General features: G+C 42.7%; 1 protein-coding gene across 2 annotated transcripts in view; it reads left to right on the top strand.

Moving 5' to 3' along the window:
* Myo16 (myosin XVI) overlaps nucleotides 1-18970 on the top strand; it is a 486437-nt gene that overhangs the window by 213961 nt on the left and 253506 nt on the right. For both annotated transcript variants that reach the window (XM_021170663.3, XM_029481007.2), the window contains exons 6-10: nucleotides 1376-1500; nucleotides 2872-2997; nucleotides 5470-5545; nucleotides 8067-8220; nucleotides 15534-15684. In XM_021170663.3, coding sequence (XP_021026322.1) covers nucleotides 1376-1500; nucleotides 2872-2997; nucleotides 5470-5545; nucleotides 8067-8220; nucleotides 15534-15684 — 632 coding nt within the window. The remainder of the gene's footprint in view (nucleotides 1-1375; nucleotides 1501-2871; nucleotides 2998-5469; nucleotides 5546-8066; nucleotides 8221-15533; nucleotides 15685-18970) is intronic.

Genomic DNA, 18970 nt, shown 5'->3' with positions numbered 1-18970 from the left:
TGCTGAAGCCACAACAGTAAAATGACTTTCTCAAAGTCACCTGAGGGAGTGACAGCAAGCTCTAGGATGCTTTCCTTGGGTGTTGACAGTGAGACTCAACCAGCTAATGCAGACTATGTTCATGACAATGGTTAGCTCATGGCTGGCATGTGCAAGTGAACAATATCTCACTCTCAACACCATCAGCACCATCACCACCACCACCATCACCAACAGCAGCATTATTATCAGCATCACCACCACCACTAGCAGCAGCAGCAGCACCACCACCACCACCACCACCACGGACATTGTTTTCTTTACCTTTACTTGGAAGCAGAAGGAGGAACCATAGCTTCCCCTGTTTGGAACCTTATTTTTCAAATGGATGAAGATCATGTAGCCCAGAAACCATTCTCAAAATTGAACCAGAAAGTGAATATTGTCTCATGCCGGACATACCAGATGCATGACCTCAGTAAATGTCTGTGTCTAAGAAGCAGTGTTAGGAACATGAGATCCATAAATGACAAGACCAGTTAGATCAGGATCGTGCTATTCTAAAATCTCAGGTAGAAATGGATGCTGATGAAGTCTGTGAGCTGATGTAAGGGCACGTGAGCCAACGCTGTCCGTCAAGGACCTGCTGACTCTCCGAGTTGGGTGCCTGTCCTGACATGAGTGGCTCTGACCGGTTCAGTTGGAGCAGTCTTCTAAATTTGTATCCTGAAATAATTACACACATCCAGGAAAGTTCCAGAGTCCTGATAAGGGATCCCCAGATGCGACTTGAAGCACAACCGTATCGCCAGAACCAGTGCCATGTAGAATGTCCTTCAGCGCTCCGTTACGTGAGTGGATGGTGCTGTGAGCTTCAGGCTTTGTTCATATGGTGTCGGCTTCTCAGCAAAAGTAATTTTGTCTGGGATGCTGAATTGATGAGCAAGTATTTCTGTGAGAAAATCTAACCAAAAAGAATAAAAAAAACAAAAACAAAAGAAAAAAAAACAAAAAACCCAAGAAACAAAACAAAACAAAAACCTGATTGCTTGGCACCTTCTTCCAATGTAATTTAAGTACTTGAAGATACTTTTGACTGATATGTGTGGGCAATTTACACCAACATACCAAGTATATTGGTCTAGAAACTTAGACCCCTAAACAGCCTGCCATGTGCAAGCATGTACAAACCTATACAAATGGGGAAATGACCAGTCAAATATTAATTTTTAATTATTATTAGAAATGGGCAGGCTATAATTATTATTAGCAATAGGATACATTCCAAGATGGACAGGTTTCGAGGAGGAGGGCTCTGAAAGAAGAGTGTGTTGAAAGACGACCTGGTCCTGAGTCCCAATGTCTGCCTTGGTACCAATGGGTCTTCTTCTCCCAGGGGTGGACCTCAGCTCACTGCGCCAGATAAAGCTGCAGCGACCCCTGAGTATGCTAACAGACGTCAGGCACTTCCTGTCTTCAGGCGGAGACGTCAATGAGAAAAATGATGACGGAGTGACCCTGGTGAGTCCACACATGTGTCTCAGAAATCATTTACGTAGGGAATTAAAGTTGATTCTAACGCATGTAATTGGATACAGTTTACTGTTCAAAAGATGTTTCAACTTAAAATAATACACATATACTCTTTGAAGATATGTTGGGAAGCGTAAGTATGTAAAAAAAAATATATATATATATTTACCAGGGCCTAGAGAGGGCTTGTGAAAATGTGTTTTTATTTTTTCAGCCATTTCTCCATATGCCACTCTTAAAGATTTAAAATAAATGTTATGCGCTCTCCATGGACCAGGAATCTGCAGGGTGTCCGGCTTCCTTTCCAGGGTTTCCTTTAGTTTTGCTGTTGGTTGAGTTACTGGGCAAGACACAGTGGCTTGAAAGGACAGTACTCCAAGCACGGTCTGCATGGCCTTGGTGACAGGGCTTGCAGACACCACTGCACATTGCTCTAAACATCTGTCCCACCTGTTCAAAGTTCTGTTTGTGTCACCCAGGAGGAGGTGGCCAGAGCCCTTCCATCCACCTTGTGACTAGATAAATTGTTGCTGTTGTGACTTAAGTGGTACCAGTGCTGGACCCACTCCCCAACACTTTATCCATCGGCCCTGCAATGTCCATTTTAGCTTAGATTCTAGGCTTCTAGGCTTCCCTATGACTGGAAAGAAAACCAATAGGAGCTACCTGCTTGGACTATTTGTACCCCATCCATAATCCTTTGGGCATCCTGTTACTTCTCATTCAGAGACACTCGAGTGCTGCTGCATGCAGGTGTGTAACCTGTCCTAAAACTTTCTTAGTCAGCTCAGAAGACTCTTGGATCCTTACCTTAACCTCGAGTGGCACCTCTCATCACTAAACTATACCTAGGACAGGCAGTTTGGCTAAGACAGACAATAAAGTTTCACCAACACCCCAGGAGCCTCCAGAATACCTGCAACACATTTCCCGCTTCTGCTTTTGAATCACCCTGTTCAGCACCAGAGGCGGTCCACGAATCTGAGAGCCACTCTGCAGATCTTAGACAGGTGGGCAGGAGGCATTAACCCTGCATTTAGTGGGATAGCACCTTCAGCAGCTCAGGCGACTGTTGAAGGAGCTCAGGGGGGAGCAGGGGTTACCAGGAAAAGTGCACCCAGGCATAGAGAAACAATGGAAAAACATGATTTCTTCACAGTCCTTAGTGTTTCTTTCACGATGTGCCAATGACGATTTACACAAAATAATAAAAGTACATACCCCACACTTTTTAAATTCCATACTGTCGTGTTTCAGATCCAATGCTTCATTAAATAGTTCAGCCTACACTATTGAACAGAATAATGGTGTGACTACTTTTTCCACACTGGAAGAATAACAAATCCGTCCATGTTTCAGCTGCACATGGCGTGTGCCAGTGGGTATAAAGAAGTGGTATTGCTTCTCCTGGAACACGGCGGAGACCTCAATGGGACAGACGACAGGTACTGGACACCCCTGCACTTAGCAGCCAAGTATGGCCAGGTAAGCTGGTTTTCTAAATCCTTCCTGAAATATTATTTAACAATTAACGAAAGAAAGCTTTATACTTAATTTTGATTTGCTTCCAACTTATATGCTAGACATTCTATAGTTTGATTCCTAGTGGTATCATCTTACTATCCAAGTAATTTAATAAGAAAACTTACTTCCCCAAGGGCCCAGGAAGCTTCTCCCTCCTTGAGCTCCGTACATCACAGCTGAGCTCACTGGAGAAGCCCTCGGCAGCTGTAACCGCCCTTCACAGAATTAACGCAGTTTTCATACTGCAATGTGGTCGGCCAATTACGCGAGTCTCTTAGTGTTCGGTCTGTTTGCTGCACTTTGTATATCTAAAGTGAAATTACATTTTATATCCCATTTTACTCTGCAAATTACACTTCATTTTAATGAATAAAAGATGTTGAACTAACACCGTGTGTGCTGCTGTGACCAATTACACAAGAACGGCACCTTCAATGACTAGATATTTGTTTTGGCTCAAGGACGTTGAAGGGTAAGTCCATAGCTGCCTGGGTCCACACACTCAGGCAGAACACAGTGGTAGCCGAAGCATTTGACACCGGGGTATCTTCACTGTACATTCCCAAACTGCCTGTTCCAACCCCATAGGCGAATTGAAGAGCTATAGGAAAATGCTTCTCTCTGACTTAAAATAATTACAATCAAAATAGAATGAGAAAATGGACAGAGCACAATCTTGACCCCCACGTATTGGTATGTCAGTGTGTGATAGGTGTGATATTTCAACAAAGAACTCAGTTTACAGATTCGCCTCCTTCAAGAAATGCAGCTAATGATCACAGCTCCCCATAAACAGCTCACCCCAGCCTGGAAGCCAACTGCTCTCTCTGTACAAATAACAAAACTTTTCACTCAGTGCGTCCCAGCTCAAGGCTGCACTAGGCATGCACTCTTGGCGTGGAGGTGGTGAGCTGAGACCCTGACCTGATTCCTTGTGGTCCAGTGAGACTCTCAGGCAGCAGAGCCTGAGGCCACAGGCTTCGGTCTCTACCGACCCTACCCACCTGATCCGTCTCCTCACACGGGCTTCCTGGCTGCACGTGCACGTGAGGAGCCTGTCGACTAGCTGTGCTGTCCAATAACTGATGTGATGTGATCTACACTGAGTGCTAGAGAGGCAAGCATTGCTCTTGTTTAAGAAGTCTTTCCAGAGAGATGTGTTTCCTTTCCTGCTGGGGGTGGGAGTGCTTCTCAGCATTTCAACAATCATATTGCTCATTTTTTTAGACAAATATTTTCTACACTCTTTGGTTGCTAAGACATTTAAACAGTATATATTTTCTGAATGTGATTTTATTCCAAACTATCTTTTTCATTAATTAATTTATTTATTCACTTTGCAGCTCTTCTCCTCCTCCTATTTCCCCCCTTACGGAACCCCTCCTCTTCTCCTCTGAAAAGAGGGAAAACCTACTGGCTACCCTTACACACACACACACACACACACACACACACACACACACACACACACTGTGGCACATCAGGTCACTGTAGGACTAGGCACATGCTCTCCCACTGAGGCCAGACAAGGCAGCCCAGTTAGCGGAGCAGGAGCCACAGGCAGGCAACAGAATCAGGTTCAGCCCCTGCTCCAGGTGTTGGGGAACCCACATGAAGACCAAGCTGCACTTCTGCTATAAATGTGTACAGGGCCTAGGTCTAGCCCATGTATCCTCTTTGGTTGATGGTTTGGCCTCTGGGAGCCCCCAAAGGTCTAGGTTACTCCAAACTATTTTAAATAGTTTAGCTTAAATATCTTTGTACAGGGAGCTTGATATTGTGGCTAGCAAGACTAACAAAATAGTATGTGCAGTCTGGAACCAGATAGTTTCTGTGACTTTGATGAATGGCTAAAGAGAATTAAAAAAAAAAAAAAAAAGGAAGCAAAACACCCCAAAGTAAATTATCTCTTCCACAAAACATCATAAAAGGGACTTTAACGTACAAAATATCCTTTTCAGATCCTTGGGAGTTAAAACCCTGTTTGATAAATAATTTTTCCTAATATATAAATTCTGAAGTAGTTTGGCTGTCTGATGTGTTCTGAGAAGAACCTGGGAATAGTAGAATGCCAAGAACAATGTTACCCTTAGCCTCCTGCCATGCCAGGAGCCTTGCAAGGGCAGCGACCCTGTGCATTAATGGATGAGTTCTTAGTACCCTGGGTATTTACAGATCGTCCTCAGTGCCCTGAGTACTTACTGATTCTGGTACTCAGTGTTCTGGATACTTCCTGATTCAGGTCATCAGTGCTCTGGGTACTTTCTGATTCAGGTCCTCAGTGCTCTGGGTACTTATTGATTCTGATCCTTAGTACCCTGGATATTTGTTGATGGGTTCTCAGAATCCTTGGTATTTACTGATGTGATCTCAGTATTCTCTCCTGATGGGTCCTGCATGGCCACGCTGATCAAAATTGTCTTTTTGCTGCAGACAACCCTGGTGAAACTCCTTCTGGCACATCAGGCAAACCCCCACCTTGTGAACTGCAATGGGGAGAAACCATCAGGTAGGTTAGAGCAGGCTGGGAGCCTCTTTATCTTTTGACATGGACACTACTCATCCATCACTGGTGCAGCCAGAAGTATGAGTGGACAGACAGACAGACAGGCAGACACAGAGAGGAGAGAGAGAGAGAGAGAGAGAGAGAGAGAGAGAGAGAGAGAGAGAGAGAGAGAGACAGCATTCTCCTCCCTGTGCTGTGGGTTACTGATCGCAGTGGGTAAAGCCAGGCTGCCACTGCCTTCCTTTCACATCGCTTGTATGCGCTGAGCCCATCACCCCACATCACTGCAGAACCTCTTGGACTCTTATCTCCTTTGTTACTTTGTTGTGAGCTACTCACCTATTCTGATACTTTTTTCTCATAGTGTTTTCCATGTGAATACTTAGACTTAAACACAAACTAATAGTGTGGTGCTAACTTAGATCTCCAGCCTCTTTCCGTGGGAAGGGACTGTTCTTCTGAAGACTTCTGTAATCTTCTTTGCCACTGATGCCCTCCTGCATCTCATGCTCTGAGTTCTGTAGCTTGTAAAATGTAACGTCCATTACTTCTCATTGCTATTTTTGCCATGTTAATAGGAGAACTCAAAAAACAAAGAAATGTCTCACATAAAAAAGTATAACAGTCAAAAATTGATCCTTAGAACAAAAGAAATCCTATTTTTTCTTACACCTGGGTCCTTTCTAACTTAAAAGCCCTTCATGATTTAACTCCCAGTCTAATCACTACTAAAAGGAAGTGAAAACCAGAGCGAGAGACTTATGCTCATATTTTTTATTAAAGTCAAATTGCTTACTATTGGTTGCTTTATTCTGCCTGCTAAAATAAATCAAAGCTCTAACAAACACAAGGGGACAGTTGTCAGTTCCCTCAGACTTCAGAGCTAAGCTAATATTAGTGAGAATCTAATAATCTCATCATGAACTCAGATGGTTTTACTTAATTTAGGACTTTAAACCTAAGCATGAGGATTGAAAAGGCAGCTGATGTATACTATGTACCTAAATCCCAGCACTTGAGGGCAAAAGCTGAGGGTTGCTGTGACTTCAGTGCCAACCGCAGCCATATAGTGAATGCCAGATGAGTCAGGGCTACACAGTGAGACCCTGTCTAAAGTACATCAAATCAAACAAAATAACAAAAAGCAATATTTTTTGAATGTAGCTTTTCATCTTAAGAGCACATTTGCCGGCTTTGTATCTCATCGTATGGTTCTGTCAGGAGATTTTGTGACCAAATGCCCATTCTCAGCTTCTTTACAGACTAAGGAGATGTGACTGACCCTTGACCCTACGCATGCCTATCCAGCCATCCTCGTATTACCTCATTTTAAGGCTAGTGTCATGTGTTACACAACCAATTCCCAATGGCTCCTGACTCTCACGGGGGCCCAGTGGATGATCCAGCCTCTGCTCCAGCTCTAGCCCCGGCCACTTTTGTGCAGTGCACAAAGATTCAGATAGCCTGCTCTGTGTTATCCTTGCAGAGTCTAACATATTACCAGTTCATCGTTCATTGGCAATGAGACCCAGCACTTGACTTAGCAGGGAACCTCAGTAAGTGTGTGTTCATTAAATGAAAGTGTCTTTTATTTAGTGCACTTGACCCGTCCAGAAGAATGAGCCAGGTAAATAAAGTGCCACAGAAAGGATGCAAACGAGGCACCCTTGTGGCAGAGAAAGTCACCAGGAATGTCATGTTTGATGATTTCCATTTCCCCAGGGCTTGAATGTGGGAGGGCACAGTCTATGGTAGCCTGCAGTTTAGTTTATACGTGTACCAGAAAGGCAACCTCCCAGGTGAGGCAGCTGAGGTCTCTTCTCCCTTCCCACTACTTGTCGATCCTAGGCCAGTCATGTCATAACAGAATACTGGCAGGAGCATCATCTCATGTCAGCTAAATGACGTTGACAAGCCCGTAAAGCCACAGATGTACGGACACCTCTGGCTTCCAGACTTAGTGAGGATGGGGGTGTGGCTCCCTCCACAGGGCTCTCAGCTGGTGTCAATGCAAATCATCTTGAGATTCACCAGGTCTTACTGACAGTTATTGCTTATTATACATTTAAATGATTCACATCTGTACCGCAGCAGCTCAGATGTGCCCAGAGGTCACTGGCTAAAGACCCATAGTGATCAACATTTTCAACAGAACAGAAAAGGTCATGGCAAGCTGCCAGAAGTGCTACTCTGTCACAGGGAGGAGCTACAATTTGTGTCTGGAGTCAGTGGAACATGCACACATACTCTTCCAAGTTTAGCTTCCCTGTGACTATTTCTTTCCCCGTTATTACCCACCAAATATTTATACCGATCTCATGTGTAGCTAAGTGCATCTCTGGTGTATGACAGGGTGGGCTTGGAAAATGTCAGACTCGGATTTTCTCTACTAAACTTTTGCTGTTTCTTGATAGGCTTGATATGTCTACCGATCCATTCTTAGTTCAAGCATGTCTGAGTTCTGAGAGGAAGTGCTGATCCATTCCTCCTCTACTGTGTCTAACACGCTTACTGCATCTTGTAGACATCGCTGCCTCTGAGTCTATCGAGGAGATGTTGCTGAAAGCCGAAATCGCCTGGGAAGAGAAAATGAAAGAGTCTCCGTCAGCCCCCAGCTTAGCACAGGAAGAGCTGTACGATGAGATCCTTCACGACCTCCCAGATCTCTCCAGTAAGCTGTAAGTATTTCATTCCAGTGCACTGCAGCAGCCGGGCAGTCCTCTGGAAGCCAGCTGTCTCCACCACTTCTCTCAGTCACCCATCATTGAATAGAGAGAAGATCCTATCTCTCTGCCCAATGTTTTATAAATATTGTAGTTGTTTATCAGCATATTTACCAAAAAGTCGATTGCTGATGATGAGTTCAGCATAACTGAAGACATTATTGTGACCTCAGAAGGCATCACTATACGATCGAGCCTGTGAGCTCCAGCTGTCCTGACAGTGGTGTCCCAATCATTCCTCTAAAGTTTAGCTGAACTCATGTAAGCTTTCCAGTGATTATCATAATGGCTGACTGATCTGAAGTAGCAAATGCAAGTATGCCTTATTTTTATCCTAAATATAAATGTGATGATTCCACCCTATCCCAAAAAAAGGTAACGCTTAAAGCTGTTGGGTGGTGGAGTGAAAAATCACCATTGCTTTCAAGGTCTGAGAAAGTAACACGGAGTGAGACTGAAAGGGCAACTGAGGTAGCTCACTCTATTGAACGGGGGCATAAGTGCATACTTGACTCATGATGTGATCCCCATTTTTGCTTTGAATCCTTTGACTTCTTTGCTTCTCAGTGCATCACAGGAACCCTCATGAGCTGCCCTGGATAGAAAAATCAAAAAGCACACTAACAGCCTGACAGGAGAGCAGGACCAACAGGAACTGTTCATGGAGACAGGGATCATGGGGCAGGGGGGTGGAGGGGGCACTAAGCAAACATGAACAATCGACTCCTCCTGGAATATGGAAGAGGAACAGTCATTGCTCTCAGCTGTGTACCAAGTAGTGAGCTCATCCGGCTCCAGTGGAGAAGTTCAGACCCAAACAAACACAGTCCCGGCCAAAATCAGTGAGTCCCACAACACAGCAAGAAGGCAGGCATGTGGGAGAGTTCTGTAGGAAAGACAGGAGTGGAGGAGACTAGAAGCAGGTGAGACAGACAGACAGACACACACACACACACACACAGAGAGAGAGAGAGAGAGAGAGAGAGAGACAGAGAGAGACAGAGAGAGACAGAGACAAAATGCCCAGATACATGTATGAAATTGTCCAAGAACAAAATTTAGTCAACAAAAAAGAAAACAATTTCAAGTGTAAACAAGATTACGTTGAGTAAGCAAATGTTCACCTTTGTACTGTCCATAGCATCTTTTGTGCTTTATCTTATTTTCAAGATGAAAGAGAATATGCAGTTCTAATCGGTGCCTCTTGTGGTTTTCCCATTATTGACTAAACAATGGATTAATCTGGTTATGAGCAGAATAATCAATGGCTTATTTGTTCTACATGGTTAAAATGTGGTCTGATTGCATTGTCCTCCTGTTGCCTGGACTCTGTGATAAGTAGTAAATACATGAGACTGGTGGTAGTTACATCTGAGCACTTTCCACAGGTTTGTTTTGTTTGTTTGTTTTTGTTTTGCTTTGCTTTTGTAGTTCTTAGTTGACATTTTACCTGGTCATTTCTATTGTGCAGTTATGAATAAGACCAAAACCAAGCTCTCCCAAACATTGAGTAAATGTGCCATTGAGTCAAACCTCAACACAGCAGGTATAACCTTGAAGCTTTGCTGACATACAGTTCATTATGAAATCTCATCCTCCAGCTGCCTGTAGAGACCCTGAGCTTTAGGAAGACAAAGGAAACCTTTGAAAACCCTCAAAGTGGCAGTGGGAAAGCAAATGGGGATTGGAAAATGCATATCTTTCTCTGCTCTGGTCAGGCAGTCATGAGCTGGCCACAGTTATTCCCTTAAGGTCATCATGTCTTATCTGAGACAGAGTGGGGTGCATTCATTGGTCATGAAGAGACAAAAAGAACTGTCCCATGGTGACTGTTGTAAGGAGGGTGTTTTGGCTTCTGTGTTGTGACTCTTTATAAACTGAAAATTGTAGGCACCCTGATGTACCTTTTCTTCCTTGGCAAAGTGCAGATGCTGGCTCTTGAAAGCCTTAGCCAGGCAGCATTCTCCTTATCACAACCTGCGAACAACTCCCAAGTCAGTGCCTGGGGGAGCTTCAGATTGCTTTATCTGCACAGTCAAATCCCCAGAGACTGAGACCTCCTCCCAGGTCACAATCAGAGGCTGCATTGTCATCCACCTCCATATCAAGTGGCAGCTCCCAACTCTGAATGACAACAGCCAGCAAGTCATCACCCTGACCGACTCAAAGTGCTCTCATGGCCCCAGCCCTGATTCTGCGGGCTTTGCTGTTACATCTGCATAAAGCTTGCCCATCTTCCTGTCTGCACCAACCCCATTCCTTTCCATTTCTGTCCAGAGTGTATTTCACCAGCACTATTAAGAACAGAATGGTTCTCTCTAGGATTTCAGAATATAATAAACACTTCCTTTCTGCTCTAACTCTACTGTCCCTTGAGCATGCAACCCATCAGAAATGCATGTCTTTAAGCATTAATAAGCAGGGGCAGTTTGTGCTACTGGGTCATCTCATAGTCCCTGAGCTCAAAGACCAAGACAAATAAATTCTTTCCATTTAAAACTGCCCTAGCTGGAGACTCATATTCTACTTTGGTTAAAACAGGAAAACCCAGTACAAGATGGCTTGTGTGGTTTTTTTTCCTTCAGCATAGTATTTTTTTTAATGAGTTAGTAGATTGTTCTTTCTACAACAATTCACATATCAATATTGCCTTACTTTTAAAAAGGCTTTCATAACCACAGAGCTCATATATCCACATAATAATAAATTCTACAGGACACACAGCGCATTAAGCATCACATATTGTGACTACCTGGCTAAAGCACTACAGAATAGAATTGTAAAGTTTTAATAAAACCTCCAATCAATTCCTGAGGAATTTTTAAAGAAATCTGGGGCTCAGGAGATTGTTTTTGGTCTTATCATATTGTATTTCTATTTCCATCTTAGAAATAAAATCCTATTTATCCTATTTCCTGCAGGCACCTTTTCCTATTTGCTTTTGTTTGTTTGTTTGTTTGTTTATCAAAATAAGTGTTGACTAAAGCCAAGCAGAGGTCAAAGTCCAGTCCTTGTCATTGCCCCACCCCTGTAGTCCTCCACAGTGGGGCTAGCGCTGACTTGATGGCCTGGCATGAGCTGCTTTCCTTACCCCTGAGTTTTAGTTGTTTCTTCTGATCCTCAATGGTAAATTTCTATTGCCAATATTGTCTCCTTTTTTGTACTCAAAATAAATCCTGTTTGCTGAAGAAAAGCCAGGAAGTGCAGAAAACCTCAGTCATTAGCCTTGCAGAGAGCAACATGAAGACTTCCTCAGGACTGAAATGGTGGGGAGAAGTAGGGCTTGATTCTGCTGAACTCACAGCTCTTCCTGGTGAGCTGGGGGAAGCGCTTTGTGACGCCAGGCAGGATGCTCAGAGGTGTAGCCAGGGAGACAGCACATTGATACAGATGGCAAAACAGTGAGACTGCAATTATCATAAAAGTCCTCCGAATTATACTCTGCATCCCCATCAAGATTAATACACAAATCATTTATATTGAATATTGACTAACTGTAAATGATTGTATCAAATTCAAAAATACATTTACAATAGCACAGACCATGGATTGTGCTAAAATAAATGCAGCCGGTCACGTGGGAGGTTTCAGTTATGAAAGCCATGGAATGCTGATGAGAGAAATTAGCAAAGATCAGAACAGACCAGTCAAGAGTTCTTCAGAATGACAAATTTCAACAGTACTAGTATTGAGATTCTCTTCAAATCCATTCGTCAATTAAACACATTCATCAAAATCCCGACAGGCCTTTCTGTGAAAATTGGCATAGATTCTGAGTTTCACATAAATATGCTAAATGCAGTGAATAGCCAAAAAAAAAAATCTAAAAAGCAAACAAAGTTGGATGTTTCATGCGAGTTAATACTTCCTGGGACAAGCCATCAATCAAATCAATACAGTAGTATATCAGCGCAACACATGGGAGAAGCCTGAAATAGACTCACCAATGGCCAATTGATTTTCACCAGCAGATACAGCTAATTAGCTGAGGAAAGATGGGTTTTGTTCTTAAAATGGGTGCTGAAACACCCAGACAGCTATAAGGGAAGACACTGAGCTGTGATTTATGGAAAGCCATGTAGACAGGAGAACACACACAGGAGACTACAGAGCTAGAAATTCCAGAATAAAGTCTAAGGAGTCAACCTTGCTGATCTTGAGTTGAGAAAATAAGTATTCTTAGCTAAGACATAAAAAAGGGAAACCTGAAAATGAAAAAAAAATTGAGTATATTATTATGGAAATAAACTGATAGGAATGTAGGGAGGAAGACTATCCTCAAGTGTTCATCTAAATATTGGTGTCCAGAATATTGGATGTCTAGTATCTAAAAGCAGAGAGTTTCACCCCACACTTTACTAAAGAGACACTCCCTGGAACTACAGAACAAAAATAGCCAACTCTATTCTGAGAATAAAGCTGGGAGTATCTTGTTCCGGAGTTCAAACTATACTACAGACCTGTCTTAATCAGGATGGAACTGGATTAGAACTGTTAAAGAAGAAGAAAACAGTGACCACAGAAGTGGACCCAGGCAAGTGTTGCCAGCTGAGCCTTCACAGGGACTCACAGAGGGAAACAGTGGCCTCCTCTGTAAGTGGCTCTGTGACAGACAGCTGGACACTTGCTCACCAAAGGCTCAAGAGGGTCTCCACTTTACATCTGTAGAGACACGAAGTGCAGGCTAATAAAGGTGAGACGTGTGCTTTCTAAGAACAGGAGCCCAAAAAGAGAACAAGGAAAGTTACTTAACACGGACCTTGGCTTTTACTTTGGATTTTTTTTTCAGATACCAAAAGCACAAGGAACAAAAGCTAACATTCCCAAGAGGGACTCCACCACCCCAAAAGGTGGTTGCACAGAAAAATACTTCACTGAGGCCAGTAACATGACTCAGTAGGCAAAGGCACCTGCCACCAAGTCTCGTGACTTGATTTGATTCCCAGGACACACATGGCAGAAGAAAAGACATAGATATTGCATATGTACTCTGATAAACACATACATGCCATGGTGTGCACAGCAACCTCTCCCTCCACCACACACACACACACACACACACATGAAATCAATCAATCGATCAATCAATTAGTCAATCATCAATCAATCAATGAGATTTTAAAAATATATAACAAAAGAATTAAAGTTGCAAACCTCATAATTGATAAATATCAAAAATATACAAGGAGTTCACAGAACTCGATAGCAAATAACAAGAAAACAAAAACTAAAACATGTAAATTTAAAAAACAGCTCTAAGGCTTCAGTATTTCCCAGAGAAGACGTACCAGTGGCCAAGAGTCTTTAGGAAAGTACGGTATCCCTAACCTCAAGTAAATGAAGGTCAGAACTTCAGAGAGATAAGACCCTACTACTTTGTGTTCACATCAGTGTTCTTCATAATGAATAATATACAGAAAAAATTCTCTGGGCCCACCCTTAGGGAGATGGGAACTCAGGGACCAATCTACATTGGGAAATTATCAAACTAGGAAAATAATCCTCCCCTTTGCCACAACATAGATAAACCTGAGATGCATCAAGCACAATAGAATAAGGCAGACCAAAACCACTCATACCTTACAACCTTGCTCAGGTAGAAACTCTAAAGGCAACTCTCAAAGGAGCAGAGGTGTTCTCTGAAGACTGGGGTCACAGGTACAAACATACAGGTCTAAAATTAATATGCTCTTAGGGCGTATGCGGTCAGCTTGGGCTGTGAATCAATGCCATTGCGGTAATCATTCTCAGCTTGTGCCAAGTCACTGCCATGCACTCCTTAAACACAGTTTTTATTTAACAGTCACTATGTAAGACAGAAGACATGCCAATCAAAATCATAGTGAGACACCACTGACACATTTAATAATTGATTCCAATGGGCACAAGAAGGGAGGAGTTAAAAAATCTCTATGAATAGTTATTTTGATTATGGGACTATAAACATTTTTATCACATATTACTGAACTGGGACTAGAGTGTTTGAACAGGGCATTTTCTCAATTAGTGATTGATTGGTCAGGGTCCATCGCATTATGGGTGGTGCCATCCCTGGGCTGGTAGTCCTGGGGTCTATAAGAAAGCAAGCCAAGCAAACCATGAGGAGCAAGCCAGTAAGCAGCATCCCTCCATGGCCTCTGCATCAGCTCCTGCCTCCAGGTTCCTGCCCTGCTTGAGTTCCTGTCCTCACTGGCTTTGATGGTGAATTGTTGTTTGAAACCATGGGGGAAATAAACCCTTTCCTCCCCACGTTGCTTCTGGCCAGTGTTTTATCACAGCAATAGAAACCCTAAATGAGAGAGTAAGAGACACTCTCTCAAAATAATGAGGTAGAGAAGCAACTGAGGGTATCACCCTCTGGATTCCTCACATTCCTCTGCAGGCACACACGCGAGCATGCAGGCACGCGCACACACAGAGGGGGAAGGGAGGGAGGGAGAGAACGAGAGAGAGAGAGAGAGAGAGAGAGCATGGTACTATACAACAAATCAATTTTACTGCATATGAGACAGATAAACTTAAAACTCAACAGAACGAGTTCACTCAGCTCTAACCAGAGTTATCCCTGCTCCTATACATCAGATGACACAACTGTTTGCGTGCATCCACTTGACAAAATGGGCGTGCATTTCTGCTTGAGCGCTAACATGAAAGGAGATTGTTCTTAAACTTTGTTGTAAAGTGTCATGTTGCAAATTCAGTAATTATTTTGTGGTGAATATTATGAATTCCGGGCGTGCAGTGGCTTTTGTTTATATAACCCTCTTTGCCTTGTTTGAATTATTTGGAAGTTACAAGCATTTTTCTGTTTGTAATATGGCAGATCTTAACACTTAAATTTTTTATTCTAACATGCAATACAAACTCAAAATATTGCCTGTGGCTCTGTACATTAAATCTTATACCCATTGTATTTTAATTATGATTATAACTTGTTTCATTTGTTTACAAATCCCTTTTCACATTTAAATTCAGCGCCTAGTGCAGTTGTGCACTTCAAATAGCTTTTAAATTAACTATTGATCTTTCTATTACAGTTGAATGTATCCTGGTAAACATTTTCTTTTGGAGTTAAAATGAATGCATTTTTTTTCAGAAGTAAATCTAAATGATAGGTGGGCTGAAGAGAAAACTTTACATTTCCTGCAGCTTACGGGACGTGTTTTTATCTGAGTAAACATACCTTCTATAGCCCAGGCTCCCGTAGCTTTTGATGGAAACAGCAATGTCAGAAGAAAACTAATTTTGGTATTGATTATTTCTTGTAGAAGTCCCCTGGTGCTACCGATTGCCAAGCAGGACAGTTTACTGGAAAAAGACATTATGTTCAAAGACACAACGAAAGGTCTGTGCAAGCAGGAGTCCCAGGATGGCCCTCCTGAGACCAGCATGACAAGCAACTGTGGCAAGCCAGAGCAGGTAACTCGGCAGGGTTACAGGGAACACCTACAGCCTTCAAAGCTGACCTGTCTTTTATTCAAAGACAAAGTAAAAATGCATAGGCTAGAGTCTCTTTAAAATTCCTGTCAATGTGGCTATTCTACTGTAGGTCATTAATAAATACAATTGCTATTTAGTTTTAGAGAAGTTTTAATTTTACAGTATATTTTTAGGTGTCTTTGATCATTAAGTAGTATCTTTTTTTTCTCTTTTTCTTTTTCTTCCAACTCTCCAAATACATATACGTTGGTCAAAGATGCACTGAGAGGCATTTCTTTTTAAAAGAAGCTATGATGTGTGTGTGTGTGTGTGTGTGTGTGTGTGTGTGTGTGATCACTTAAGACTCAATGCCTGATTTAGGGACGATTGCTTTGCTGTTTTGGAGGGTTATGGTCTTAAGTTTTCTCCTTTCTGTGACAGAAGTAAATGATTTTCTGTGCCTGGTGCTTTGTGAATGGCAGAGCTATGCTCACCTATGTTCAAACATGTTCTTTAAAACTAAGAAGGCTTTTACAGCCTCCCAGCATCCGGCAGGACCTTCCTTGTGGGTGGTTTCTGTGTTCTTACTGTCATCTCTTAGGTATCCTTGATGTAAGAACACCATAATCATTTTCTGTTCCTTGCCTTTTGGAGGATATGGTGGGGATTTTAGATTACTGACCTGTAACACTTACCAAACCCATTAAGATTTTCCCTGCAAGCCAGATCACAGATGCTTCAGGCAATCAGCCACTGGACCGTTCTTCATAGAAGAAGTCAAGCTATAGATGGCTGGGTCATGCAGTCGTGTTCCATACAAAAGCCATGGAAAAGACTTTTCAATGCAACAAAGTACAAAGTACCATTTTAGAAATAAGTATGCAATGTAGAAATTTTTGAAAATTAAAACAAAACCACTTAGCACCTCTTCCTCTGGATTTTTGTAAAATGTAGCTTTATCAAAGGGTAACTTCACAGATGGGTAGTTAGTGGCTATCTCTGGTTGCATCTATCCTCTGCAAAAGGCATAGAAAAACTGGCTCGTGCAGAATCTCTGTAAGGCACCCATGCCTTCTAAAGCTGCCTAGAATCAAACATTAGAGCTCTCTTCTGTTGACTGTGAAATCTTGATAACTACAAGGAGCTGCCTGTCCCTGAAGGTCTCCGGTGCTACTGAGTCACTGTTTTAGTGTAAGCCAGCCAAAGAGCACATTGTTTCACCTGATATTCTAGAACATTTTCCTCAACCCAGTGCAAATGTATGGCTAGGGGCAAGAAACTGGACACTTCCAGTTGGATGCTGAGAACTGCTCCTGTGGGCTCTCTGTCAATACCAGCCATGCTTTCTCTACTTGCAGTAGAAACTGACTTGAACATCCTAGCCTTGTCCCTGAGTAAAATAGGTCTCTCTCTCTCTCTCTCTCTCTCTCTCTCTCTCTCTCTCTCTCTCTCTCTCTCATTTTGAGAGTTAAAAATGCATACTAACTTGCAGAAAGTTTGGGCTTTAATTTTGAATGTTCCACATTCTTGCAATCATATGTACTATATAATACAGCATATCATATATGTCTATTAATCTGTCTTACTATATATATATATACCCATACCTACATTCTTGTTATGAATATCTATACCATACATGAGATTGTATTTGTGGGCAGTAGTAGGATGCTCACAAAGACTTTAATATAAGATCCTGATGATGATAGAGGTGGGAGAGATGGGTCCTGGGTTCTGTTCCCAGCATCCACATCAAGTGGCTCACAACCATCTGTAACTTTGCACACCCTCTTTGACTTCCATATGTGCCTGCACATATAAGTTTCATTTGCTGTCTCTCCATGTGAGGACTTCTGCTAGGATCTCTTTTCTTTTTAGAAAATATATACTTTTCCATCTTTATTTTTTATAGATTCCTGTTACACAAAACAGTTCACTGATACAAGAAAACCTTCAACTCATCTAACTTAATCCTCAGAAAGACATAACGTCCATAGTAGCAATGAGTTACTGAGCACAGCAGTCCTCCCTTGTCTTTATTAAGAGTCCTAGTGAGGGTTTCTATTGATATGATAACAAACACCATGACCAACTACGACTACACTTCCATCTTTGTCTTAGTCCATCATTGAAGGGAGTCAGGACAAGAACTCAAACAGGACAGGAACCTGATTCTTCAGGACTCCCGAAGGCAGGAGCTGATGTAGTAGCCATCGAGGGGTGCTGCTTACTAGCTTGCTCCCTCTGGTTTACTCAGCCTGCTTTTTCATAGAACCTAGGACCATCAGCCCAGGGATGGCCCCACCCACAATGGACTGGCTTCCCCCATCTATCACTCTTTAAGAAAATGCCTTACCAACCGTTCTTATTGAGGAATTTTCTTAGTATCAGTTCCCTCCTCTCTCGTGACTCTAGCTCGTGTCAAGTTGACAAAGAATTAGGTAGCATAGTGAGTATGTCCAGCTCTACTTCCTCTCCTGACTCCCTTGGTGAACCTCCTGCATTGGGCAGTTACTAAGTGGCCTTGGCACCTCTGCCTGTTACCTTTACCAACTGCTGAAAGGACACTGTCACAAAGTAAAGCCAATCTTCTCTTCCAGCCACTTAACACCCTGGGCAAACTTCCATCACCCTTGGAACTGAGCAGCCATTCCTAGCCTCTTCAGAGCTTCACGCCTTCTACCTACCTGCTACCCTTTGATTCTACCCACAGCCCCATAGTCCTCAAGGGCTTCCCACACACTGTCCTGGTTCTTCTCCTCCATCCTAAGCGACTTGTCCTTCCAAATGATTCCCACTTTCAGCCTGAGCACAGCCCACAGACAAGGGCAGCCTAGATCACCACAGAGCAAACTTTTTCAGACATCTGTTTACTTCTGCGCATTTTCTACACTTGTAATTTATTATTTATGTCCTTGCTGGTCCCTCCAGCAGACTGAGAACACACAGAGATGAAAGATAACATCTCCTTTTATCCTCTTTTTCTGTCTTTGCATCAAGCTACTGGCATAAAACCTGTCAGAGAGTAGAAATGCTAGGAACACTGCGGACTTGTGAATGTGGTCCTGGAGCTGCTCATCGCACGCTGCCCTCTCTTCTCTGACTGTTACACAGTGGTAACTAGCCCAACTTACTCTAACTTACTCTGATAGTCTTCACTGTCAGCTCAATGGGATTTGAAACCTCTGGGGATGCCTGTGAGGGTTTTTCCAGAGAATTTTAACTGAAGAGAGAGGATCCCCCATAAGTGGGTGGTTTCATCCAACTGGATAAAAGTTGTTGAGAG

This window comes from Mus caroli, unplaced genomic scaffold (assembly GCF_978045245.1).
Source record: "Mus caroli unplaced genomic scaffold, Mus_caroli_1 scaffold_10, whole genome shotgun sequence".
Taxonomy (NCBI): domain Eukaryota; kingdom Metazoa; phylum Chordata; class Mammalia; order Rodentia; family Muridae; genus Mus; species Mus caroli.
This window is presented reverse-complemented; position numbering and strand designations above follow the sequence as displayed.